Source organism: Acinonyx jubatus, chromosome D4 (genome assembly GCF_027475565.1).
Source record: "Acinonyx jubatus isolate Ajub_Pintada_27869175 chromosome D4, VMU_Ajub_asm_v1.0, whole genome shotgun sequence".
Classification (NCBI taxonomy): Eukaryota; Metazoa; Chordata; class Mammalia; order Carnivora; family Felidae; genus Acinonyx; species Acinonyx jubatus.
Window position 1 is genome coordinate 75,142,022 of NC_069391.1, and position 27,438 is coordinate 75,169,459.

The 27,438-nt window shown below is 44.9% G+C and overlaps 1 protein-coding gene across 13 annotated transcripts; it reads right to left on the reverse strand.

The window, feature by feature from the left end:
• Window positions 1-233: 233 nt before the first annotated feature.
• Window positions 234-27,438, reverse strand: GCNT1 (glucosaminyl (N-acetyl) transferase 1). Of its 13 annotated transcripts, none has more exons than XM_053205251.1 (7): window positions 27,292-27,438; window positions 26,334-26,451; window positions 15,879-16,050; window positions 7,287-7,376; window positions 4,407-4,476; window positions 3,906-4,021; window positions 234-2,052 (listed from the first exon to the last, which is right to left on the reverse strand). In XM_053205251.1, the coding sequence occupies exon 7, from the start codon at window positions 1,906-1,908 to the stop codon at window positions 622-624; it is 1,287 nt and encodes a 428-aa protein (XP_053061226.1). In that variant the 5' UTR covers window positions 1,909-2,052; window positions 3,906-4,021; window positions 4,407-4,476; window positions 7,287-7,376; window positions 15,879-16,050; window positions 26,334-26,451; window positions 27,292-27,438; the 3' UTR covers window positions 234-621. The 13 variants fall into 13 exon arrangements, with proteins under 13 accessions (XP_053061226.1, XP_053061230.1, XP_053061224.1 ...); XM_053205255.1 differs by having other exon boundaries at window positions 234-2,012; window positions 7,287-7,404; XM_053205249.1 differs by having other exon boundaries at window positions 7,287-7,404.

Sequence of the window (27,438 nt, forward strand, 5' to 3'; positions counted from 1 at the left end):
CTAGACATCATCACTTTCTTGTTTTAAAAAACATCTATACATTGTTGGAAGGGAAAATTAGTCAGAAATATTTATGTTCAATCAAGCCCCCTTTTTCAAGTTCCCTGAGATGACACATACTGATACACACACAGCACAATGTTACGACAAAGTTATTTACAACGATCACTTAAAGTCAAACTCCTTATGTCACCGAATGAATCCTGCAAGATAAATTATATCTTTACAATTGGTTGTTGCTACAAATTTATTCAGATCAAGAAAACTGTCGTATTTAAAGCTCTCAAAGTAATTTTGGCACAGACGAAATCCTTTTGTTAAGTCCCTGAGCTCTTTTAACAGGCTGGTTTTCGCACGGTCTCTTCCCCAGCCACCCGGGCCACTCAGCACCCGTCCTGGCCCCATGCTAACTCTAGGTCGACATGTGATGCTATAACCTTTCTAGCCCACTGTGCTCCAGAGAAACCACAGAGCTTGGAGGATACGCACAGTTGGGAGTCCCCACCCCCAAGGGCGCCCCCTAGAGTTGCTCGGATGTGTATGAACAAGGCAGAAGAATCGGATGGGGTGCGTCTCGTCTCACACATGGGTTTTATTTCTCAAGTTGCCTACGATGAAGAGTCAGCGTTTCAGTGTCTCCAGGGCTTTATGCCGCAGATGCTCATCCAAACACTGGATGGCAAAGAGGTCAATGTCCGTGTCAAACTTGTTGGCAAACAAGTGGTGCTTTCGTAGCATCCAGTTCAAGTCACCTGCTCCGAAGACACACACAGAACGCACGTGGACCCCGCTGCAGGGCGGGTAGGGGGCCCCCTTGGAGACATCACCTTCAAAGTACTGCCACTTGACGAACCTCGCAATCGCCTGCATGTCAGACATGTCATACTTCTGGCTTAGGGACAGTGAGCCTGGGACTTCGGGGATCCTCTGGATAGTGGCCCAGAGATACTCATCTGGACTGTAAGTGTCTTTGGCCCACTCCATAAACTTCTGGATCTTTTCATTCTCTAGCACATAGCCCACATACTTCCTACTGACCACAAAATAGGCACTGCCTGAGAACAGGGGCGTTTCAAGAGGAGGGTGCATTTTGTCCGTCCCCGTGTTGGTCAGCTTTCCATTAACAACTGTATAATGCTTTTTCCACCTTTCTTTTTTATTGGATGGCATTCTCTCGGACTCTAGGTTGTTTTCACCCATTAACGATTTGAGCTTCCGGACAATCTCCAGGTTGGTTTTAATAGGGAAATCCATGCCGCAAAGATTTATCAAGTACCTCCAGTCTGCACTCATCCTGTAGAGGTCTTGCATGCAGTTGAGGTCGGCCTGAACCCGACTCCAAGAGGCATACACCACGCTCTCCAGCTGACTGGCCACGAAGACGTTACTGAAGCAGGAGGCGATGCCCATCACCGCGGCCAAAAAGGAATCCTCTGATTTTCTGTCCACGTGAATGCAGTAGAGATTCTGAGGCATATAGATGGCCCTCAGGAGCCTGTCAAGCATTTCGATTTTGTGATGAACCACTATAGAATACGCAATGGGAAACTCCGCCTCTTCTTTACTAAGGGGCTCTACGATATATTTGCGCCTCTTGACGAAAGAATTGCAATCTCTGGTCATGTTTATATAGTCGCTGGTTGTCCACCGAGGGCGCTGCCTAAATTTCACCGTTAGAATTTCAAGCTGTACCTTTTGGATTTCATCTACATCCCCCTGTAAAATTTTGGTACAATTAATATTACTATTAGGATTCTCCCCAACCAGCTCCAAATGCCCAACACTTACAAATTCGGGCTTTTGATGAATTCTTAAAACAGAGAAGGTGACTAGGGAAAACACAAGAAGCAAGAAGCAGTACTTAGTGGGATAAGAGAAAAGTCTCCTTCGCAACAACTTTCTCAGCATTTCAGACAATGATCGAGGATTTTCCTTAATTGAGGGCAGTCTTCCAGGCTTCAAACAGTCATGATTCCCCTTCTGTCGTGGCCTCGAGAGGGGTCAGTTTGCATCTGTCAAAACGGCAAAGGCATCTTGAAATGGAGAATGGCGCTGAAAGAAAAACAGAAGGAATATATATAAATGTGGTCTTTGCCGACATCTTCTCAGGTTTAAAAACCATCCTCTTGGCTAGGTCAGATATTTAAAATAGAACCAAATTGGCCAATGAGAGGAAAAGGACAGTGTCAGAAGAAACACACCATCTGTAATATTAATACTAGATTAGTAAAAAAGAATTCAAGGGGGGGTGCCTGGCTGGCTCAGTTGGTAGAGCATGCAACTTTTTTTTTTTTAATGTTTGTTTATTTTTGAGAGAGAGAGAGAGAGAGACACAGCGTGAGCAGGGAGGGTCAGAGAAGAGAGACGGAGAGAATCCCAAGCAGGCCCCGCACGGGCAGTGCGGAGCCGGATGCGGGGCTTGAACCCACTAACCGCGAGATCATGACCTGAGCGGAAATCAAGAGTCGGGCGCCTAACCGACGGAGCCAGCCAGGCGCCCTGAGCAGGCAACTCTTGATCTCAGGGTTTTGAGTTCGAGCCCCATGTTGGGTGTAGAGATTGCTTAAAAATCAAATCTAAAAAAAATCTATGTATAAAGACGTGCTAGAGTGTCCTATAATAAACATTTTACCTCTCAGGAATATTGAAGTACAAATCAGAGTTGAAGACCTAAGCTATAATTATTTTAACTCTCCACAGTTGGTGAGGTGAGTTCCTGCTCTCCCCTCTTAGTTTTATTAGCACCCTTTGCCTTGAAATCATTACTAATCTGGGTTCCTCCCGAACACTGGTGGTTCTGCTCCTCACCAGTTTGGGACTGGAGGTGCTCTTAAGGAGAAGTTCAAAAATAGCTGTGACCTTTAAAGACTCACGGGGCGGGGGGGGGGGGGGGGGGATGAGCCCACTGAATTGTCAAACTAAACCAGAAAGGCCTGATTTGGGCCTGTTTTGAACACCTCTCCTAGTCCCATACCATGGGACCACAGGAAGAGAGGACACACACAGTCCAAACTAGGGACACGGTTGCCTTTCCTGCAACGCTTTTCACAGGTTAGAATGATTAAGGCTTGTGAAAAACAAGTTGTATACAAACGATAACGTATGACAGGCCTTTTGTCTAGATTCCAACGAGGAACCTGGCCCATTTTTATTATGTTTACAAGGATTACCAAGTATGTTTTGTTTGCAAAAATCAAATTCATAACTTGGTAATCGCTTCTATAACTAATAAGGGCTACTGCTCTTTTTTTCTTTGAAGATTTTATTTTACTTGTTTATTTTTGAAAGCTTACTTATTTTGAGGGAGAGAAAGAGAGAGAGCGAGCACGTAGTGGGGGTGGGCAGAGAGAAGGAGAGAGAGAATGCCAAGCAGGCTCCACGCCGTCCGCAGAGAGCCTGACGTGGGCCTTGATCCTACAAACCGCGAGATTACGACCTGGGCCGAAATCAAGAGCTGGATGCTCAATGAACTGAGCCACCGAGGTGGCCCTAAGGTTTTTTTTTTAAGTAATCTCTACAACCATCGTGGAACTTGAACTTACAATCCGAGATCAAGAGTCCTACGCTCTACTGCCTGAGCCAGCCAGGCGCCCCCAAGTGCTACTGTTCTAACAAAGAAAGTCAAATAATATTGATCGTCTCCATACCAGAGTTGGGAGATCTGAAACTGGTTTTTGTTTTCTTGAAATTGTTTTTTAAGACCAGTTAGCACTAGAACTAAAAGTTCTAACTGAAAGACTAGATTAACACTAGAACTTTTAAATATTTAGTTAGCAAATAAATTGTGAATATTAACAACAGAAATAAAAATAAACAACTGGCCGTTATTAGTATAACGTTATGAAAAGTATTTAGATTTTTTTTTTTTTTTTTTGCCATTTAGAATTAAAGAAAGTCTGGCTTACTTAGTTCTCGGATTCCAGGTAACAGCGTTTGTAGAGGGCCTCTCCCGCAGTCAGGCTTCTTAAATGTACCAGGCATTTAGCGATGGTGCTATGCCCCACGAGGCTTTTTAAAAAATCTGTGAAACGAAAAGGGAAATACGTGAAGGGATGTAACACACACGTAAGTGTACATACACATAAGCATGCTGGTGAACTAATCCTACGTATTCACTTTTTGTTTCTCCAAATTATGGCTGGTTCACTTTTCTCTTTTAAAATTTCTTTCCCGCCAGTCTTGTTTTCCTAATGCTTGTTGTGTATGGCTCAAGTTTGAAAATATTTGCAATTTGGGTCAAGCTTTTCCAAAAAAAAACAAAACCTCTAGTAGCATGTCCCAAAGTGGGTGCCAAGGAATAGTTTAATGGTCAAATATGATTGGAAAATCCAATATGTTTTACCCTCCCCCCCCCCCGCCCCCCCACCGGGGAAGATATCTGTGCTCACTGGCCCATTAAAGACAACCTTGTAATTGAGTTAGCGGCTTAGTTCATCTTCTTGCAAGTATCTCCTCCACCACCACCCGACACCAGATCTGTATTCAAGAAACATGGTGGGGGGGGGGGGAGGGGGGGAGCCTGCTAAAATACTTAAGCATCGCAACCGCTTAGACATCAGGTCATATAAACAAACTGATGCCACTAAGCAGTTCCTACCCTTTCCCGGCTCAGACATTTGAGGCAGTCTCTATGCAACCACTAAACGATCTGATCTCTAAGCTAAATGAACAGAGAAACTGAAGTGGCCTCACACTACAAAGAAAATAAACTTTTGAAAAGTAACCTAGAAAAGTCGGTAAACAAAAGGGCAACAATGACAAACCTTGGGCAGGGTCCCTGGACAGAGGTCTGACTTCCGGAGTTAACACATTATAAAATGTCCCTTTGCAACAACAAAAATAAATTACAAGACACAGCAAGAAACACACAAGTCTGGCCCAGATACAGGAAAAAAGCAGTCAATTAAAAACTGTCCCTGAGAAAGTTGGGGCATTGGACTTCAAGACTTTAAGTCAGCTATTAGAAGTATGTTCAAAGAACCAAAAACTGAAAGAAAGGATGAGAATGATATTTAACCAAACTGAGAATCTCAATAGAGAGAAAAATTATAAAGAAAAAACCCAACCGCAATGTGGAATTCAAAAGTACAATGACTGAACTGAAGACGTGTTTAGAAGGACTCCACAGCAGGTGTGAGCTAACAGAAGAAAAAATCAGTGGAACTGAGCAGAGGTCAAGTGAGAGTATCCAGTATGAAGAACAAAAAGAAAAAAGGTACAAGAAAAATGAACAGAGGGGGCCTCTGGGTAGCTCAATGGGTTAAGTGTCCCGACTTTGGTTCAGGTCACGATCTCACAGTGAGTTCGAGCCCTGCATTGGACATTTTGCTTTCATTTCAGAGCCTGCTTCGGATCCTCTGTTTCTGCACTCCCCCCTCCCGCCCCCCATCCCTCCCCTGCTCATGCTCTCTCTCTCCAAAAAATAAATCTTAAAAAAAAAGAGAGAGAGAAAAATGAACAGAGCCTCATAGACCTGTGAGATACTATTAAGCATATTAACAGGTGCACAATAGAACTTGCAGAAGAAAAGGTGGGGGCGGGGGGGGACAGGAAACAGGGGAGAGGTAGAAAAAAATATTTAAGTAATGCTGAAAACTTCCCCAATTTGATTTAAAAAAACTAATCTATGCACTCAAGAGGTGTAATGAGCTCCAAGTATGCAAAATGGTACAATCGTTTTGGCAGTTTGGTCGTTTCTTACAAAGCTAAACATAGGCTCACCTTTCAACATAGTGATCATGTTCCTAGGTTTGTTTGATGGTCTAAGACAATGGCCTATGCTGGACAATGTTCTGTGTGTTCTTGAGAAGACTGTGTATTTTGTTGATGTTGGGTGAATTGTTCTACAGATGTCCATTAGTCTAGTTGGTTTATATTATAGTTCAAGTTTTCTTGTTGACGTTCTTCCTTCTATCCATTTCATAATTATGAAATGTCCTTCTTTGTCTCTAATAGTTTTTTTTTTTTTAATTTTTTTTTCAACGTTTATTTTATTTTTGGGACAGAGAGAGACAGAGCATGAACAGGGGAGGGGCAGAGAGAGAGGGAGACACAGAATCGATAACAAGCTCCAGGCTCTGAGCCATCAGCCCAGAGCCTAACGCGGGGCTCGAACTCACGGACCGCGAGATCGTGACCTGGCTGAAGTCGGACGCTTAACTGACTGTGCCACCCAGGCGCCCCAATAGTTTTTGTTTTAAAGTCTATTTTGTCAGATATTCGTATAGTTACCCTAGCTCTTTTTGGGTATTTGTCTGCATGGTGTATACTTGCATTCTTTTACTTCAACCTAATTGTGTCTCTAAATCTAAACCATGTCTCTTGTAGATATCCTATAGTTGGATTACTTTTTAAAAATCGATATTGCTGATCTCTGATTGGAGATCTTAGTCCATTTACATTTAATCTGCCACTTAAAAAAAATACTTATTCTTTTGGGAGAGCACAAGGTGGGGAGGGGCGCAGAGAGGGAGACAGAGGATCCAAAGGTGGGCTCTGCACGGACACTCTGACAGCAGTGAACCTGAAGTGGGGCTCGTACTCACAAACCATGAGATCATGACCAAGCTGAAGTCGGACGCTCAACCGATTGAGCCACCCAGATGCCCCTAATCTGCCATTTTGCTATGTGACCCAAACACACACCAAGGCTTCCTCACCCAGAGTCTACTAAAGAACCTGGCAAACATTTTAGCAGGGATGAGAGAGTCTCTTAGCAGAGACAGAAAGTCTCTCCCTTGAATACAGATGCCTTTCCTGAAAGGGAAGACTTCCTTGTGGACCGACCATGAATGTTTTTAAGTAGAAAAACACAAGTTAAGAAGACATGGAAGAAAGGGCACCTGGGTGGCTCAGTCGGTTAAGCGTCCGACTTCAGCTCAGGTCACGATCTCTCGGTCCGTGAGTTCGAGCCCCGCGTCGGGCTCTGTGCTGACTGCTCAGAGCCTGGAGCCTGTTTCTGATTCTGTGTCTCCCTCTCTCTCTGACCCTCCCCCATTCATGCTCTGTCTCTCTCTGTCTCAAAAATAAATAAACTTTAAAAAAAAATTAAAAAAAAAAAAAAGAAGAAGACATGGAAGAAGAAAATAATTCCACCATGTTAAGAAGGAAAGCCAGGACCTAACGGCAATAGATCTTAATACGTGCCTTTTTGAAATTAAAACCAAGAAGCACAAAAATATTAAGGTCTATAAATAACGAAAGTAAACTCTGACCTTTTATAATGCTGATACTAATTAAGGAGAGCTGGTCAAGGAAGGGGACAAGAAGAAAGAGGTCAAACGCACCCGAGGTAACAGTTCAGTCTCTAGAAGCGTTCCAAAAGAAGAAAATGAACAACTCCAACTGGTCAGGATTCGGGTGCAGTGAAGTTCTCACTGGAGTAGGAGGACAGACAACAATGATCTCAGGGAGAGTGAGAGAGGAGGCAGCAAGTCAAATTGGAAAAGCAGACAGTCGAGAGGGAACTGATTAAACAGACCCAAGAATCCCAGGCTGACTGACAGTAGGGAAAGAAAGAATCAGCTCTATTTATGCTACAGGGTGTTCAAAAGTGTCAGAGAAATGGTGGCAGATTCCAATGGGGGGTGAGAGTGCTTAAAAAACAGCAAAACAACAACAACAACAACAGAATAGTATTGACTGGCAGCTGTTTGAAAGCAACTGGGTCTTGGGGCACCTGGGTGGCTCAGTCGGTCAAACGTCCAACTTTTGGTTTCGGCTCAGGTCGTGATCTTATGGTTCATGATCTCACCAGTTGTGAGTTCGAGCTCTACACTGGGCTCTGTGCTGACAGCGCACAGCCTACTTGGGATTCTCTCTCCCCTTCCTTCTGCCCCTCCCCTGCTCACGCTCTGTCTCTCTCAAAGTAAATAAATAAACTTTAAGAAGAAAACAGCAGTTGGGTCTTGGGGGGCCTGGGTGGTTCAGTCAGTTAAGCATCCAGCTCTTCGTTTTGGCTCAGATCATGATCTCAGTTTTGGGGATCGAGCCCCACCTTGGGCTCTGCACTGACAGCTGGAGCCTGCTTAGGTTCTCTCCCTCCTTCTGCCCCTCACCCATTTGCACATGAGCTGTTTCTCAAAATAAATAAATAAACTTTAAAAAAATACGAAATAAAAAAATAAGAACAGTTAGGTCTCTACCCTGACAGCTGGCCAAGACCCGAGATTTCATTTCTGCAGCCTGGGGCACACCAGGCCTAATGGAAAGTGGGGTTTCCAACCAGGAAACAGTGGGGTTAAGTGAACGCAAAGACAATAGGTATTGAGATATCCTTCCCTATTTCCAGCTATCAGTTCCCAGCACTTTGACAGCCAAGCCAAAGCAGGAGTTTATTTACCAGGGAATCCAACCAGGCCAAGCCTTAAATACGCTGCTTCAATTGGAAATTTCCCCCAAATGTTCAAAAACAGATTGTGTATACGGAGAAGAAAATTAATAATAATGTCCTCAGAGAGATAGGAAAAAATACTGCATTCAACCAGTCAGTAATTAAAACAGATTATATAGCCTGAAAACAGACAAAACAACACTCCCACCCCATATGCTCTTTTGCAGTATGACCTTGTATTCTACAATCAAGAAACAGTCAAAATTCCTTTCCCCTTGAATCTGGTCAACCTCATGACTACATTGACCAGAAGAGTTTGGCAGATGTGACACTGTATGGCCACCAAGGCTGGGTCAGGTAAAACCATGCTGCTTCTGGGGCACCTGGGTGGCTTAGTTAGTTGAGCATCTGACTCTTGATCTCAGCTCAGGTCTGGATCTTAGGGTTGTGAGTCTGAGCCCAGAGTTGGGCTCCCTGCTGGGTGTAGAGCCTACTGGAAAAACAAAAAACAAAAAAACTATGCAGCTTCCAATTGGTGGTCTTGGAAAATCTGCTCTCCAGAAACTTCCCTGAAGAACCAGCTTCACTGTTGTAAAAAGCCACATGGAGAGTCCATGGTACCCAAGTCAACAGTCCCAGATGAACCTAGCCTTCATTCATCTCAGCCCAGGTGCCAGACATGTAAGTGAAGAAGCCACCGGATGACATCAGCTCTTAGCCACTCAAGTCTTATCTGAATTCCTGACCCACAGAATGTGTAAGCAAAAAATAAAAATGGAAATGTTTATGTTATTACATTTGGGGAGGTCTGCTTCACAGCAGGGACTAGAAAAAAATAAGAAACCACATAAACAGAACACTTAGCAAATGAAAATGAGCTCTTAAAAAAATTAATGACATGATAGAAAAAACTGAAAAACTCAATAGAAGTGCTGGAAAATAAAGTGAGAAAACTCTCAGGGAGTTAAGCAAACAGGCGAACCAACTGGTGGGGCAATTAGAGGGAAAAAAAAAAAAAATAGTCATTTAGAGAAAGAACCAGAACAGGAGATCCACTATCTGAATAACAGGACCTCCAGAAAGGCAAAACAGAAAAAAAAAAATGGAAGCAATTAATTAAATGGCTTAAGATTATCTCTCACAAACAAAGAATGGTTGCCAGATTGGAAACCTCTTGGAATACCTTCAACAATGCTGAAGGCAATAATTCCAGATGAGAATTCTTTGAACCAGATAAATTATTAAGTCAATTAAAGGTAAAATAAAAGATTTTACATCTTAAGACACGGAAATTCGCAAAACATTTACCTTTATGCGCTTTATCTCAGGAAATTACTGCAGGATAAGCGCCATCAAAACAAGTATAGGGGTGCCTGGCTGGCTCAGTGGGTAGAGCGTGCAACTCTTAATCTCGAGGTTGTGTGTTCGAGTCCACTTTGGGGGTAGAGTTTACTTTAAGAAACTAAACAACACCAACAAAAAAACCTAAAGTATAAACTAAGAAGGGGGAAGGTATAAGAATCAGAAAACGTATATCCCAGGATGATAGTAAAGGAACATCCTAGGCCATGTCACAGGCCAACAGACAACCCTAACAGGCTGGGGCAGATCAGAAGGCCCCAGGAGAGAGGTCTTCTAGATGGAACTGTTGGAATACATGAAGGGAAGAAGCATATTGAACACCGATTTCAACTACAGGCAGAGTTTGCGCAGTGAACTTGTGAACAAAGTACTTTGCAAACAAAGCAAATGATGGAGGGTTGGGGGTGGTAATTATTGATTCCAAAGAAATCAGAGACACGCAATGATGAAAAAAGCAATCGGCGTGCTCTGTGGCTTAGCTCTGCCGGGCATCAGTCTTAATGTACACACTAGCCGTCCGATCGAGATCCAATGAAACCTTAATAGGAGCACAGAGCAACGGGAAAGATGGTCATTGAAAGCAATGGGTTGTGTGCTTTGCCCAGCATTACATACCTGCCCGTGGGAGAGGCTCTAAGTGACGTCGTTGCTCCAAGCGATAATCTCATCTACCACCCCTCCTGTTCAATCTCATCCATCACCTCTCCCAATGGTAATGAGGAGACAGAAGAAGTGGGGGGCTGTTTTCGCAAGGGTAAGTACGTAGGGAGATATGTGTAAAGGAAGTTCAGAAACCACTGATTATCAAAGGTAGATTTCGGTTTGCAATTAAGTTCGGAAACGGGAGAAGACCTTACAATGCAAAAACTAACAGCTAAGTATGACTAGCGCACGACTCCGTATTTTAAAGAAACCAATTCCAAAAGATGACATTCATCCCAATCACACACTTACCAGTTTCAGTGAATTTAGCTAAGTATCACTACCTAGAAAATGGAAAAGAAAGAAAGAAAGAAAGAAAGAAAGAAAGAAAGAAAGAAAGAAAGAAAGAAAGAAAGAAAGAAAGAAAGAAAGAAACGAGCTACCTGTGGCTCAGGCTCTATTTTCCTAAACTCTTTTTAAAATAATTAATGGTAATAATGAAAAGGCAGAGCAGGAAGAGGGAGGGAGAAAGGAATAATACAGGTTTTGTTAAAAATTTATGACGTAACCTATTTAGACCTCCAAGTGGAAGGATTTAGCGGATTTACGTGAATATGCGTATACATATGTACACACCCCTAAGAACGATCAGGATTTTTCTCTTGAGCCTCTCATTACCTTCAAGACTCCGAGACAAGGGGCAAGATAAAAAGGGCCCTGCACTCGTTAGCTCTGTTAACCTCGGGTAAGGTTAGAGCTGACAGGTGAGTCAACGGGAAGGAAGAAAGGGTGGATTTCAAAAAGGTAAACTCCTTTCTTCTCGGCAATTTCCGCCACGGTAGTTCTGGCTTCAGTCCAAACAACACTATTATACAGGAGAACAATTCTCTTTACCTGTTGCCTACTGTACCATTTTGAGTAGTGGAAATGGTTTTTTGTTCTTAAAAACATATACGTGCGCATAACACGTGCGTAAACAAACGGCCAGAAGGTGAAAGCATGGTCCACAGCCATTGTCTTTCCACTGCAGGAAGGATGGTCTCAGTTCAGTTGGCCCCAGACTCCTCTGGGGCTCCATTTCACAAACTCCCAAGGACCGTCATTGCGTGACCCAGAGGCTGCCGTGACAGGAACAAAATAGCCACTATCGTGATCGATGCTAAAGTTGTCTGTCCAAGTATCTCAGAGGATGGCGACTCAATCAAGGGTGACCAAGCGCCACCCTGAAGCAGCCAAGGGAAGGGGCAGGAAGCAGCTAAGACCCCAAGGCCATGTCCTGCCATTCGGGGTAGGGTTCTTCCACCTGTGCATCCATGGCCTCATCGGAGGGAACCTCGCCTGTCACCTCGGGTTTCTGAGGTGTCACATTTTATTTTTAAGGGTTTTTTTTAAGTTTATTTATTTATTTTGAAAGAGAGAGAAAGAGCGTGCAAGTGAGCAGGGGAGGGGCAGAGGGGGGGCGGAAAGAGAGGATCTGAAGTGGGCTCTGTGCTGACAGCAGAGAGCCCAATGCGGGGCTTGAACTCAAAAACCGTGAGATTATGACCTGCGCAGAAGTCAGATGCTTACCGACTCAGAAGTCAGAGGGCTTCCCGAGAAAAAGCCTTCTGTTCGCTCAACAGACATAATGAGTGATTCTCTGTGCCACATTCTGTGCCTGGCCCTGCGGTGGTGGGGGGCGCTGGGTTCAGCCCTCTCCTTCAGTCACACAATCTGGTGTTTTAGTTGTAAGATCTTATTTTGTGTGGAAAGAGGGCACAGGAAATGGGGTCCAGAGCTGTTCATAGTAGGTTTCCTATTGCCTGTGTTTCTGTGGCTGGACCCCAAGAAAACTCTGGAACAAACTCTGGGAGATGGTGACCAAAACTGTGGAGCTTGGTGTTTCTAATCATGCTCCTAAGCTTGGAGCACCCCAAGAACTTTTCCTGGCCAGTCTGGAGGAGCAGACACTATTGGGGTCTCAGGAGCTTGTGCTAATGTGACACCTCAGGGGGTGCCTGGGTGACTCAGTGGGTTAAGCATCCGACTTCGGCTCAGGTCATGATCTCACAGTTTGCGAGTTCAAGCCCCATGTCGGGCTCTGTGCTGACAGCTCAGTGCCTGGAGCCTGCCTCAGATTCTGTGTCTCCCTCTCTCTCTCTGCCTCACCCCTGCTCGTGCTCTGTCTCTCTCTCAAGAAAGTAAATAAACATTAAAGAAATTAAGTTATATAGCATAACTAATGAAAGTTTCTCAATGACCTGTTCCTGATTTTAAATTAGATGAAATTATATGTAGGTTTCATCTGTGTGATCACCTATATGAGAGAAAGAAGGGAAGGAAGGAAGAAAGAGGAAAAGAAAGGGTTCTCTACACCTGAATTAATGGCATGAAAAGTTCTATAGATTTTTTTTCATTTATTCACTATACTATTGTGGGACAAAGCTATGAACTTCAGTGAACTTCATTGCTGGAAATAGCATTCACTCTTCTCCCTATTGCTTCTTCCCCTGGAGGCACAACCAAGCCCTTAAGTAGCTGATGCCAGAAAGAGGAACTGAAACCTACCATTTCTGCCTAGCGGGGTCGGCTGGCCAGATGCACCGAGCCCAGGTCTCTGCTGCAGAACTAACTGAAAGCTGTAAATCCACCAAGAGGGAAAGAAAGGAGATGCACCTGGGTGGCTCAGTCAGTTAAGGGTCTGCCTCTTGGTTCCGGATCAGGTCACGATCTCAGTTCGCGAGTTCAAGCCCCGGATCAAGTCATGATCTCACTTCGCAAGTTCAAGCCCCACTTTGGGCTCTGTGCTGACAGAGCCTGCTTGGGATTTTCTCTCTCCCTCTCTCTCTGCCTCTCCCCTGCTCATTCTCTCTCTCTGAAAATAAATAAACTTAAAAAAAAAAAAAAAGGAAAGAAAGGATCCAGAAGGCTTCCTCGAATACAGCTGACCTGAATCTTGGAAGATGAGTAGGATTCAGACAGTAGGAAAAAGGAGAGAGAACACATCTGAAAGCCTGAAGCAAAGGAAGAGACTGTGATGTATGGCAAACCCAGTTTTAAAACGAAAAGGAAAGAGAGATAATAGCTGTTTGCCCCTCATGTTCCATAGCCCTGAAGACCTCTTTCCAAAATCTATTACAAGAAGTGTGTTTCTGAATGTGGTAAACCACGACAATGAATAGATTTTTTTTTAATGCTCATTTATTTTTTAGAGACAGAGAGAAAGAGCGCACGAGCAGGAGAGGGACAGAAAGAGAGGCAGACAGAGGAGTCGAGCGCACAGCCCGATGTGGGGCTCGAACTCAAGAACCGTGACGTCATGACCTGAGCCAAGTTGGACACTTAACCGACTGAGCCACCCAGGCGCCCCAAAAGAGGCTTTTTAAATTAAGAGAAGACAGCATGAAGGAACATATGTTAGGAGAGCACTGGGAGGAGTGAACCCAGGTTGTGTGAACACAAAAAACCTTTGTAGGTTAGTGTCATGAAAATTTGAAGGTAAAGAACAATGATCATCTGTCGCCCCCCCCCCCCTCAAAGACTGCCTACACATCTTTAGTGTTATCCCACTTTCCTGAATGCAGGACTTAGGGCTAAACTAACTTTGAAATGGGACAGACAGGTCCACTAAGGCGGCAGAGTTCATTTGTGGAGGCAGACCTCGATAGACTTAAATGAAATATATCTACTTATGCACGTGTGTGCACACACACATTTGTAAAAAAGGAATCTTCACCTCATTACCACTGCAGGCCAAAATCAAGCGTGAGAGATCTTATTATTCACTTCAAACTTCCAAACTGAAAAGTAGTAAACTTTTTTCTTTCATTTTTTTAAATCTAATCCTAGGTGGTTTAGAATATTGAATAGACCACCACGGTGTTATGGAAATGAAACTTTGGATTTGAAAGGCACTTTCAAGTTCATTTTGTCCGCTCTTAATTTGGATGATGAGAAAACTAGGGCACAGAGAGCACATGGCTGGCCGGGCCACACATCAAGAACAATTCTCTAGCAGAGACATCTTAACACTGGCCCTGGTTTCCGTACCACCTGCTCGACACAGCCCGTGTGTCAAGGGTTTTCTGAACAATCCCGATTTCAAATATTCTAGGCTTTAAATACTTCCCAGGACCAGAAGTTCTAATTCCAAAATACTAGATTCCTTTTTGTTTTTAAAGGAAGTCCTCAAATTCCAGGTCATAACATATGTCTGGATTTTTGGCCTGCTAATCACAAATGTCAGGGTAGATATTCTCTATCATACAGAAACATATCAAGTTAATCTTTGGCAGAAATGAGAAGTGCTCTTTTCAACATGTTAAAGTCCAGCTCAACCTCTAGCATGTGGTCCTGTTCCCAAATTGCAGTTGATCGTCCCTTCTTTGAAATCGAACGTCACTCGCTCACAGAGTCAGCCACAGAGAAAAACAGCAGTGTGAACTCAAACAGGAGGGACTATAAATCACAACTATGTCATGTCCTTTTTCTTTTTTTAATATTTATTTTTGAGAGAGAGAGAGAGCGTGAGCAGGGGAGGGGCAGAGAGAGAGGCGGACAGAGGATCCAAAGAGGGTTCGGTGCTCACAGCAGAAAGCCCGACGCGGGGCTCGAACTCACAAACCATGAGATCACGACCTGAGCCGAAGCTGGTCCCTCAACCGACTGAGCCACCCAGATGCCCCGCAACTATGTCACGCCTTAATGCATGATTTCAGCAAGCTGCCTAATCTCTCCAAGTGTTATTAGCTTCCTCATCTGAAAAATGGAGGTCATAATGCCCTCCTCATGGGGTTGGTGGTGTTTAGAAAACCCTACAAAGCACTTCGTACAGGGACTAGTATGTGGTAGCGTCTCCATAAACAGAAGAGGTGTCATCACCATCATCTCCCATTTTAGCATGAAATTCCATATAACCTGGTCTCTGTAACTGGTCCATGCACATCGTCAGTGAGCTACTGGTAATTGGGCTAGTCTCAGACTCCTAGCCCACCCCCTCTATTCATGCTGTTCCCTGGGAAGGAAGGAGGGAGGGAAGGAAGGAAGTTCCCTGGGAAGGAAGGAAGGAAGGAAGGAAGGAAGGAAGGAAGGAAGGGAGGAAGGAAGGAAAGAAGAAAGAAAGAAAGAAAGAAAGAAAGAAAGAAAGAAAGAAAGAAAGAAAAGAAAGAAAGAGGGAGAGAGAGGGAGAAAAAGAAAGAAAGAAAGAAAGAAAGAAAGAAAGAGAAAGAGGAGAGAGGGAGGGAAGGGAAGGATGGAAGGGAGGAAGAAAGGAAGGAAGGAAGAAAAAAAAAAGAAAGGAAAATCCCCTCTTTCCCTCAACGAAAGGTACAGCAATGAATGCCTTGGATGCTTTTGTTAAATGTACCTTCAAGCTCATAGTCTTTTCCAGATAAGAAAACCAGAGTACAGTATCTAGATGCTCCCAGTTATGGTGCGTTGGGGAGCATACCGTGAATTTGAAACCCCCTGTTTGTGGTCTGACAGATGGAGTCTCTATAAAGAAACCCCAAAGAACTGGCCTCGTACCGCGCGGTGCTCATCCGATCTTCGGCACTGACCTTACCTTTCTGCACAGCGCACGAGGGCGGTTGGGTTGCGTCAGGGGTCCCCAACTCCTGAGTGACACAGCACTCTGCTGCTCCTCAGCAGGTGGGCGGCGGACAGGGGCTGGGGAAGCCGAACTCCGGCCAGGCTGAGCTGGGGGAGCGGAGGATGACGATGACCGGGAAGTCCCGCTGCAAGACAAAGTACCAATCAGGTTGTACTTGCACAAGTCCGAGGACTCCCTTTCTTTTTTATGTTATTAACAGCGTCTGAAATTGACAGGCACTTGATGAACTATGTGTTCGCTACAGCGGTGGTTTCATTTCCTTAAAAAGGAGATTTTAAAATTGATGGCACTTTTACCTTGGAAGTTATTTTGGGATTAAGGAGATTGTTCATGAGAAGAGTTACGCAACCCTGGAACTAGCTACTTTCCCTCTCACTTCGACAGTCAAGGAAACTGAGGCTTTAGGCTGTCTTGACTAAGGTCATTGGCTCCAGTTTACCAGCAGGGCTGACTCCCCAAAGGCAGAGGGAACAGAGCAGTCTCACTTTCCAGCCAAGGACAACCCTGGGTCCAGTTGTTTTAACTGCTTCGAACCATACCTTGCCCTACCTCCTACCTTCCAAGGAGCCCCTTCCAAATGTTCCTGCGGGTGTCAGTAAGACAACTCTTCTTCTGAAGGCTTCAGCCCTAAGGTACAGCAGAGCAACCTCTTCAACCTCAGATACCCAATGTGATAAGCGATCTGACCATTCCCTCAAAGCAGGTGCATAAATTTGAGTGGCAAACTTTATCCCACATTTTCATTGTATCCAGATTACATTTAGGTATCTTTCTTGAATTCGAAGGTATTGCCAAAGCCAAGAATGAGGGAATTCTCTACGTAATAATATGAAAAAAAGGTTTCTGAGATGAAACAGCATCCAGATAAGCTGCATTCCAGTCAGTACAGAATAAACCCATTAAAAAACAAGGCTCCAAATATATTGTCAGTGGTCACTGGACAAATTTGAGAAGCACACACCCGAAAAGATTCAGTGGTCCTCTTTTTGTCTGGGGGAAGGGGTATTTTTTTCAAGCAACTTTGAATGTTTAAGTCTTTAATTTTCACTCAAAATGGCAAACTGAGATTAAATGGCCCAAATCCTCTAACATAAGCTCCGGTTAAACAGGCTCGCAAAGCATTACAGTAAAGACACTTTCGAAACAAACAAAAAGCTACTTAGAGTTCCAGGCCGGTTACACATCGTTTTCGTATTCCCTTCTGATGCCTGTCCAGGGACACTACTGACTTATATTTGTGAGTAGATGTCATAGCATCTGGGATTCAATTTCCTACTCTGGTTTTGTTTTTTTTTTTTTTCATTTTTTTTTTTTAATGGACACCAGAGAGTCTTTATTGTTTTTGCCACAATTAGTAGGTGTCTTGTAGTTGGATACTAAGGGTATTTCCAAATTATATTGTTATGAACATGAACTATGAACTCTTTTGAAGATACACATAGTGTTTTCTCTTGGCTTTATAAAGGATTTCTAGGAATAGGATGCTTGGATCAAAACTTCCAAGTTTCTGTGGCTCTTGACTGCCTTCCAAATGGACTATAGTCACTTCTACTGCCATTCATAATATCTGAGCACCATTTTCTCTACATTTACTATGTAATTATCTTAACTATGTACCACATATTCATCCACTGTGTAATTATTTTTGTCAATATCCCAGCTGTAAAATGCTACATCACTGAGTTTCATTTTGTATTTCTTTGATTACCAGGGGCTCCATATTTTCTCTTGAGTATGTTTACATGGGAGAAGAAGGACAGTTTAGTAGCAATGATTTCAGCTCTGAAGCCAGACTGCTCAGCTCAAAAACTGGGTATCATCACCCACTAACTCAGACTCCTGTAAGCTCTTAAATTCTCCAGGCTTCGGCTTCTTCTCTGGTAAAAATAATAACAAATGAGAACAACAAGAACAGAGGCACCTTGGGTGGCTCAGTCGGTTAGGCGGCTGACTTTGGCTCAGGCCATGATCTCATGATCATGTTTGGGAGTTTGAGCCCCGCATCGGGCTCACTGCTGTCAGCACAGAGCCTGCTTCAGATCTGTCCCCCTCTCTCCATCTCTCTTAAAAATAAATAAACATTAAAAAAAAAGGAGAAGAATAGTAGTTTTCGGCCATTTGACTGAATTAGGGTCATGTGTACCTTAGAGTTTTCATAAAGAAAAAGTGAGGCAACCTGTCAAAAATTTATATTTGACAGATGGGCCCTTAATAAACATTAGCAATTTATTCATTATAATTATTATTTATATTTTCTCTTCTCTGGACAACGTTCAAATCTTTAGTTTATTCTTACAGGTAACTTTTTTCAGACCTCCAAAATCAGAAACTGTATTTCAGGTTTACTAACCCAAATGCACTCAATTTAATTCCACACCCAGGCAGCTATTACACAAAACGGAATCCTAGGTTCTGGGGGAAAAAATACAATCATAAAAAATGTGTCTCCCTGATCTCAAGGAATTCACACAAAGGTTATCGGTTGAGCCTTCTGGGGGAAATTATAGGTTGGGTCAATATAGTTAAAAACTATTTTGGGAACTGGCAATGCAAGCTGGTGCAGCCACCCTGGAAAACAGTATGGAGGTTCCTCAAAAACCTAAAAACAGAACTACCCTACGACCCAGCAATTGCACGACTAGGCATTTATCCACGGGATACAGGTGTGCTGTTTCGAAGGGACACATGCACCCCCATGTTTATAGAAGCACTATTGACAATAGCCAAAGTATGGAAAGAGCCCAAATGTCCATCGATGGAAGAATGGATAAAGAAGATGTGGTATACACACACACACACACACACACACACACACACACACACACACACACAATGGAGTATTACTCGGCAGTCAAAAAGAATGAAATCTTGCCATTTGCATCTACGTGGATGGAACTGGAGGGTATTATGCTAAGGGAACGTAGTCAGAGAAAGACAAAAATCATATGACTTCACTCCTATGAGGACTTTAAGAGACAAAACAGATGAACAGAAGGGAAGGGAAAAAAAATAATACACAAACAGGGAGGGGGACAAAACAGAAGAGACTCGTAAATATGGAGAACAAACAGGGTTACTGGAGGGGTTGTGGGAGGGGGGGATGGGCTAAATGGGTAAGGGGCACTAAGGAATCTACTCCTGAAATCATTGTTGCACTATATGCTAATTTGGATGTAAATTTTTATAAATAGAAAATAAAATAAAAACAAATAAATATCATAAATTGCAAAAACAAAAACAAAAACAAAAAACCTATTTTGGGAACGATGCATCCATTATAGTGCTGAAAGGAACTTTCCAGAACAGCTAGCCAGCCGGGCTAGAAACAATAGCTCTGAGGGTGCCCCCTGGGGCTGGGGAGGTTACAAGGGACTCACTCCTGGGATGGCCATACTCCACGAGCAGCTACTACTTCCGGAATTTTTGTTGTAAACCAAGTGTTTTGTTCATTAGCAATGGTGTTAGAAATGAAGCTTCCTGGATGAACTTCATGACTTTTAACGAGATTGACATGAGAAAAGAGTAAGCAAAGATGAGATGGGGTGTTCCAACTCTGTGGATGGAACTGGGGCATCCCAGAGGTGCGTTCTGCATGCATATCAAAAGGACAATCAAGCCCAGCAAGTCGATTAGCCCAGGATAGTGCCCTGGGCGCATTCCTGGGTCCCACCACTGATTCCAGAAAACTCATGACTACTTGATTGCAACCCAGTGATCAGCTGAATCCTGCTGCTACCCCAAATGAGCCTTTTGTGGGAGATGCGGTCAGAGTCCCCAGACGGGGCAGAATGGGCTCAAGACTTGGTTTGGAACCCTCACCTTCACCTGCAGAGGAGAATGTAGCCCTCTCCAATCTGCTTACCAAAAAGACCCAAAACGGCTTGAGTCAAGAACCACATGGCCTATGTTGAAATGACTTAATGCATTTACCTGTCCTAGAGCATAGCACTGGCCACAACACTCCAGAAGTTTCTTTTCTTCTTCTTCTCTCTCTCTTTTTCAAAGCATTTAAAGTGGATTATCTAAAAGTATGTTGAATGTACACATTTCGAGAGAAGCAAGACACATACACTTTGTATTCGCTGCCTTTTCAGAGTTTGAGCTGTAGTGGCAATTTTGTCCTCCATGAATGAATTATAGGAGCACGTCATGGGGAAGAGGTAGTCTTATAAGGAAATCGGTTTCTCAAATTGCCATGGGGGGGGCCCCACTTTGACTCCACTGTCAGTGATAGGCTTGTAAATTTTTTCGCACCAACACTAAGAGTAAAACCTTTGAGTAAAGTCCTATCGATATATGTATCTTTCTGAAAAAATTTCGTGTACTACTATGATAGGAAACGACAGAATAAAATAGGCAGAGAAGGAAAAGATCAGGACCTCAAGTCCCCAGGTAGGGAAGAACACACATTTTGGAACAAGGCTGGGAATGTCTGACCACAGCAAACCCCCTCAGGGGTAAGGTTCCTCTTAAGAATGTAACAGACCCCACCTACTCCCCCTCAGGTTTCCTTCAGGAATTTGACAAAAGACCTGACTCAAAATCAGTAGACCAGAAGACCAGTGACCCACCGGGAACCTCACCTTAGGGCCGAAGACCACCCCTCATACAATGGAAACGAGCCAATCAGGAATGGACCACCCAGCACCTAGAGGCGTCAAGCCAATGAAGAGTAAAACCTGAGAAGGAACCTGGGGGAAGGAAGGGGAGGGGGATGACTAGAACCTCATAAAACAAGGACCCTCCCCTATAGTCGCAGGCACTCACTTTCCAACGCCCCCTCTCTGTGAAGAGAGCTCATACTTTTCTTGCTTTCTGATCCTATACTCCAAAGACCTCTGCCTGCGGCTCATTTTGTGTCCGCCTCTTCACTCCTCGAAGGGGTGAGACGACAAATCCCAGGTATTGAGGTAAAAAAAAAAAACCCTGCCACCCTACTGCGCTAATAAATTCTGCACATTGTAAAACAAAAAAGACGGGGAGAGGAGGACTAAAGCCTATTCGTTTAGTCACTTATGGCATAAAAGATGAATTGTTATTAATATTTGTAGTGAAAGCAATATATTACTTAATCTGTTTAATTTTTGAAAATCTCTTGGTTAATGATGTTGTGATAGAGCACTTTGAAGGATGCTCCAAGCTTGTGTATTCTAACATCGTAAGGGCTGTCTGGGGGGGCGCCTGGGTGGCTCAGTCGGTTAAGCGGCCGACTTTGGCTCAGGTCACGATCTCACAGTCCGTGAGTTCGAGCCCCGTGTCGGGCTCTGTGCTGACAGCTCAGAGCCTGGAGCCTGTTTCGGATTCTGTGTCTCCCTCTCTCTCTGACCCTCCCCTGTTCATGCTCTGTCTCTCTCTGTCTCAAAAATAAATAAACGTTAAGAAAAAAATTTTTTTTAAATAAAAAAAAAATAAGGGCTGTCTGGGGTGACAGGGATAGGCTGGGGAACACTGTAGAACACTCACAGCTCCGCTCCCTGATTCTTGATACTTAGTGTTCAATCTACCCACCAATTATACAAAGGGGTTTTTTTGGTGAATTTCAGCTGGTAGTTCTCACATCAACTGTCCTCGCAGACCCGCCACTGGGTGTCATCACATTTTTATAAATCTGACAAATGGGTCAAAACCCAGGGATCGTCGTCACTTGAAAGATTTTGTCAGACAATTCTTTTTCTAAGTTTCTAAAGGTTTTTTTTTTTTTTTAAGAGATTTGAGGGGCGCCCGGGTGGCTCAGTGGGCTGAGCATCTGACTTCGGCTCAGGTCGTGACCTCAAGACTTGTGGGTTCCAGCCCCGCTTCCGGTTTGCTGCCCTCAGCCAGTCAGCACGGAGCCCCTTAGGCTCCTCTGTCCCCCCCCCCCTTTCTCTGCCCCTCCCCCGCTCGCGCTCTCTCAAAAAAATAAAACATTTTTTAAGAAATTAAAAAAAAAAAAAAGTTTTGGTCAGTCACAAAATCTGCCGTATTTCTTGGCAACATGTTTACGTTAGCTGTGAAAACATTTCCCAGCAGCTGTTTCCAGAATGGGTCTCTGTAGCCGCAGTTCTTTTGAAAAGCAGTCACTCTCCCTGTCACTGTGAAACTTCACAATTACCTTGGAGGGTTCCTGGTGGACTCCCTTTCCTCCCGCCATCTCGAGGTGTTCATCAACCCAGAAGTTCTCCAAATTGGGTGGATCCAGAGTTTTCATAGCCCAGTATCTAGGCATGCCCCTCCCGTCTTCCCAGAGGACAGTGGTTGGGGCTAAAAGCTTCAGCTCTCTAATTACTTGTTCTGGCTGGCGACCAGCCCCATCCTGAGGCCACCTAGGTGCCCCCACGCCTAAGCTACCTCAAAGGCCACCTAGGTGCCCCGACGCCTGAGCTACCTCAGGAGCATAAACTCAGGTATGGAGAAAAGCTTCTATGAATAACAAAAGACATTCCTCTCCTCCCAATCTCTCAGGAAATTCCAAGGGCTTCAGAGCTCGGTCAGGAACCAAGGACAAAGACCAAACACGTATTTCTTATTCTGTCAGGGCTAAGCACAGTGGCAATCAACATTATTTACAATACTGTCCAAGGACCCTACCACAATGTGGGGCACTGGAAAATTCTTGATAAATACTGGCTGACGGAATATCTGGCTTCACACACAAACACTCCCTACTCAGCAGGTTTTGCCTCCTCCTTCAGAGAGCTCAAATCTGAGGCCCCTTATCCAACCTCTCCCTCCCTCCTTCCATCAAAGACCAATCCCCCAACCTGTGTAATGGAATCGAAGAGCTCTCTGTCTTCTCTGAAACCTGGCCCGCTCATTCCTCAAGTATTTCTCACTCCCGCATCTTTGGCCTCTCCCTCTCCATCAGGAACTTGCCAGCAACCTCAGAACTTGTTTGAGTCTCTCCAATCACTAGTGGAAAATGGAAGGAAGGAAGAAGGAAAGAAGGGAGGGAGGGAGTGAGGGAGGGGAGGGAGGGAAGAGAAAGAAAGAAAGAAAGAAAGAAAGAAAGAAAGAAAGAAAGAAAGAAGAAAGAAAAAAGAAAGAAAGAGAAGAAAGAAAGAAAGAAAGAACGAAAGAACGAAAGAACGAAAGAAAGAAAGAAAGAAAGAAAAGAACACCCACAGTCCCCATATTTCCTCCCTGTCCTCTATGTCTGTTTTGGTTTTTCTCTCCAGGTCAGTGCCTCCTCTTGTCATCCCAAACCCCTCCTCAAATGATCTTTCTTATATACAGTGATTATTTACATGCAACAGCTGCCGACATGTATGACCCTGGGATCATGACCTGAGCTGAAATCAAGAGTTGGACGCTCAACTGATGGAACCACCAGGTGCCCCGCAGCCCATCTCTTTCATGAGTTCCAGATGCCAATTCCTTGTCCCCAGTGGGATGTCTCACAAGCAAAACCTGTCTGAATGGAACTCCCTTCCCTCCCAGCCTCATGCCAACCTGCTCCCCTCCGGGGTTCTCGAACACCATAAATGGTTTCACCACCCTATTCCACTCTCTCTGCCCCTCCTCCGCTCATGCTATGTCTCTCAAAAATAAACACAAGGGAAAAAAAAAATTCTCAGACTACAGAAATATATGGTTGTCTTTGTTACTGCTGTTAGCGAAAAGCTTTTAATGTTTCCTAAAACTAAATTCTCCTCTGAACACGATCTACAGTAAGTCTCGTTATTAAAATTCTTGCGTAGAATTTTTTCTTGGGAGTTCTATTAGGGATTGGGTCAATTGCCAAATCAACAAGCGTGGTTCATTGACATCTTATCACCTTAAAAAAATTAAAAGACATGGGGCGCCTGGGTGGCCCATTTGGTTAAGCCTCCAACTCTTGATTTCGGCTCAGGTCCCATCTCATGGTTCCTTAAGTTAGAGCCCCGTGCTGATGGTGTGGAACTCACGAGTTTAAACTTTAGAGATTTAACAACTGCACTTAAGCCTTCCTTGGAGACAAATCCTGGCAGGACACATGTGGCTGCTCACCAAGAACACCAGTTTAGTCACTGTTATTATAAGAATATTTTAAAATGCAGATGTTTGTTTAAACATTACACATAGCTTCTCTAGTCACTAGAAGCTTAAAAGTTAATTGTATTTATAGCCTAGTTCCTAAGTGCTACAGCACTTCCAAAACTGGCTCATTCTTTTCCTCAACCAGGCAACTTTGTCCTCCAGGGGACATGTGGCAACCTCTGGAGTCGTTTAGATTGTGGTAACTGTAGGGAGGAGCCTGTCGGCATCCAGAGGGTGGTACCAGGGGGGCTGGTGCACATCTCACAATGCACAGTACAATCTCCACAACAAAAGCTTAACTGGCCAAAAAATGTCAAATTTGAGAAACACTGTTCTAAACAGCCATAGCATTTGCCACAGATGGGCAGCAAGGAAGCACGACAACCCTAAGCCAGGCATCCATCCAAAGCCAATGTGGTTAAGAATACAGATAAGCGGGGCACCTGGGTGGCTTAGTCGGTTGAGCTTCCGACTTCGGCTCAGGTCATGATCTCATGGTCCGGTCCATAAGTTCAAGCCCCACCTCAGGCTCTGTGCTGAAAGCTCAGAGCCTGGAGCCTGCTTCGGATTCTGTGTCTCCCTCTCTCTCTGCCCCCTTCTTCCCCAGCCTCCTCCCCCATCCTGTCTCTCTCTCTCTCTCTCTCAAAAATAAATAAACATTAAAAAAAAAAAAAAAAGAATACAGATAGGCCCCCAAGAGAAACACACATGATTTATATGAACAGTCATTTGGGAACTCCTCTTATAAGTCAGGGAGTTAGGCATTTGACATTCTGAACTAGAACCATGAATAAATTTTCATTAGAATGACTCTTACAAATAGTGACACAATTCCTTGGTTGGCCCATAAAAGACTCCTTAACTCAGTGCAGCTGAAGTACCCCCATACTTCATAGAAAACAGACACAGAACCAGAAGAAATCCTTTTCAACAGTATTCATCTGTTTCGCACCACCTCACTCCGCAGCAAATGCACAATACCATCATAGGTCAGAATTTTTCATTCACTGGAGAACGCAATCACCAGGTAGAGCAGTTTCTAAGATCTAACAATGAATGATGCATGAACCAAATTTGACTTGATCTCTTGGGTTTTAAAAAAGAAAAAAAAGAGCCAATATGTAAATCAGGTTTCACTTAAAAAAAAAAAAAAAAAAATGAAGCGGCGCCTGAGTGGTTCAGTTGGTTGGGCGACTTTGGCTTGGGTCATGATCTCACAGTTCGTGGGTTCCAGCCCCACTTGGGGCTCTGTGCTGACCGCTCAGAGCCTTGAGCCAGCTTCGGATTCTGTGTCTCCTTCTCTCTGCCCTCCCCACTTGCACTCTGTCTCTCAAAAATAAATAAACATTAAAAACAATTGTTTTTTTAATGAAGATTTTTCAGCTATTGACGGGTGGGCAGAAAGGTTTGGTCACACTGGGCCAGAATCCCTGCATTGTTACGGGTAGGGAACAGTCAATACCCACACCACACAGATTTTTTTTTTTTTAGCAGGTCCACTATAGGTCACCCGCGACTAACTAAGGCCCCCTTAACTCCCCCGTCCATCATCGTCAGTCCCTACACATAGGTGATTTTGTACATAGTGGAAAGTTCTCAGGGACAACATTTCTCTTAGTGTTAAGCAACTAAGTTACAAATGGAAAAAAAACAACTTGTGGTTGGAAGTAGTATTATAATCAGTCAAGGATGAATTATAATTAAAGAAGGATGAAACCCACTACAGATGTGGGGCCCAGGCTAAGGAGGTCCTTCCCAGAGCCAGTCACCAAAGAACAACCTGGAGGCAACCTTCAAACCCTCACCATGAAATGGAACACTCCACTCCTTCCACTTACCAATAAAAACTTTGTAAAAGTAAACACACGGTTTATTACATTGTTCTTTTAAAATGGAAGAGTTCGCCCTTTCTAAGAACTCCAAGTTTCCCCGAAACTACCATCCTGAACGTGTGGGGGGGAAAGTCCATTAAGCAAGAGCAGATATCCGTAGAGCTCAGTGTTTCTTCTTTTTTGCCAGAAGTGAAATCTGTTACCATGTTCCCCGGCAGGGGAGCCTGTCTGGAACTGCCTGGGCTCCTAGCAGGTAATTTACACTGATCTCTAAAACCCATTCACCCCTCCCCCTCCCTTCCAAAACAAATCTGCCTTTCAGAACAGCTCTGAAAGGGGGACAGAATGCCCAGAGCAGGGGACCAGTCCCCGACTGGGTGCCTCACCTACCACTCACCAAATTCAGGCCACACAATCCTGTAGCCTGTTCTCATCGCTAGGAACCACTGCTTTCTGCCAACCCCCGCATATCCTTCCAAGTTGGCCTCTTGTCTTACTATTTGTAAAACGAAGACTCTCTTCCCTCTAGAAAGAAAGAAAGCCAAAGGCGCCGAGGTTGCCAGGTGACTACAAAACTCACCTCCGCCTGGGCAGCCCATAAGGCCCAGCCTGGATCTGCAGGCGACCTCATCCACCGCGAAAGAGAAGCGTGCGGCCTGCTGGGGTGCCTGGGGTTCGTTCTGCATCGAAAGAAAGCGCTGCAAGAAGAAAAAGCTGTGGGCGAGGATCCTTCCACTTCAAAAAGCTAATAACCAAAAACTGGAAGAAAGGAATCAGAAACTGGGTGCTAAAAAGGTGACAAAACACAAACCAACCAAACAAAACAACCCCCCCCCAATACCCCAAAAGTCTAGGAGGGGGGCTAGAATGTGTTTCTGAATCACCTGTTTCCCTAACAGACCCAGCAGCGCGAGTTTCCTAGATCCGCGCGCGATGGACAGAGAGGGAGCAGAAGAGGCAGAAGCGTGGAGGCTCCCGAGTCCCCCACTGGCGTCTCCTTTCCAGTGGCTTGCCCCAGGGCGAGTCATTTCTCATCCCGGTGTGGGCACCCTCATCAGTAAAACGGGGGGGTAATGATGCCTCTTCGCAGGGCTACGGGGAGCATTAAATCAAGTTAGAGCTGCTGGCACCCAAGGGACGGCAGCGACTTAACTGTTCGCTCTCTGCCTACCCTCGGCTGCAGCCAACTCCGATTTCTCAGCTCCTACCCGCTACCCGGATCAGGGGGGAAAGAAGGCAGGAAAAAGTGGCTTCCAGGTGACAGCGGGCACCGGAGTCCTCTCCCCGGGTTCCACGGATCGGACCAGGAGTAAGGCGCAGGGAAGGCGTCCCGCGTGCACACGCGCCCGCCTCACTCCCACCGCGCGTCCGCTCCCTCCGGCCCCGGCTCCGCTTCCTCTTCCCGAGAGCCCACCCCGCCCGGGGTGAGAGCCGGCTCCCTCCCTCACATCCTTCCCATCCCTCCACCCGCCGCCGGGCGCCATAGCAGGAGATCGAGGCTGCCGGTATGGAGTGGGCGAGGTAGAAGTGTCGGTTACCTGCAGCAAGCCCGCGGCCGCTGGGGCGCAGGAGGGTGCGCTACCGCGCGGCACCCCAAGCCCGCCGCGCACCAGCCGGGCGCTGAGCTGCGCTCGCCGCGCTGGCCGACGGCGCCTCCCGGCCACGGGGCTCGGAACCCGCCCGCC

Bases quoted from the DNA above. Each gene is read 5' to 3' on its own strand.
- GCNT1 (XM_053205256.1), bottom strand. From the start codon at position 1,908: ATGCTGAGAAAGTTGTTGCGAAGGAGACTTTTCTCTTATCCCACTAAG.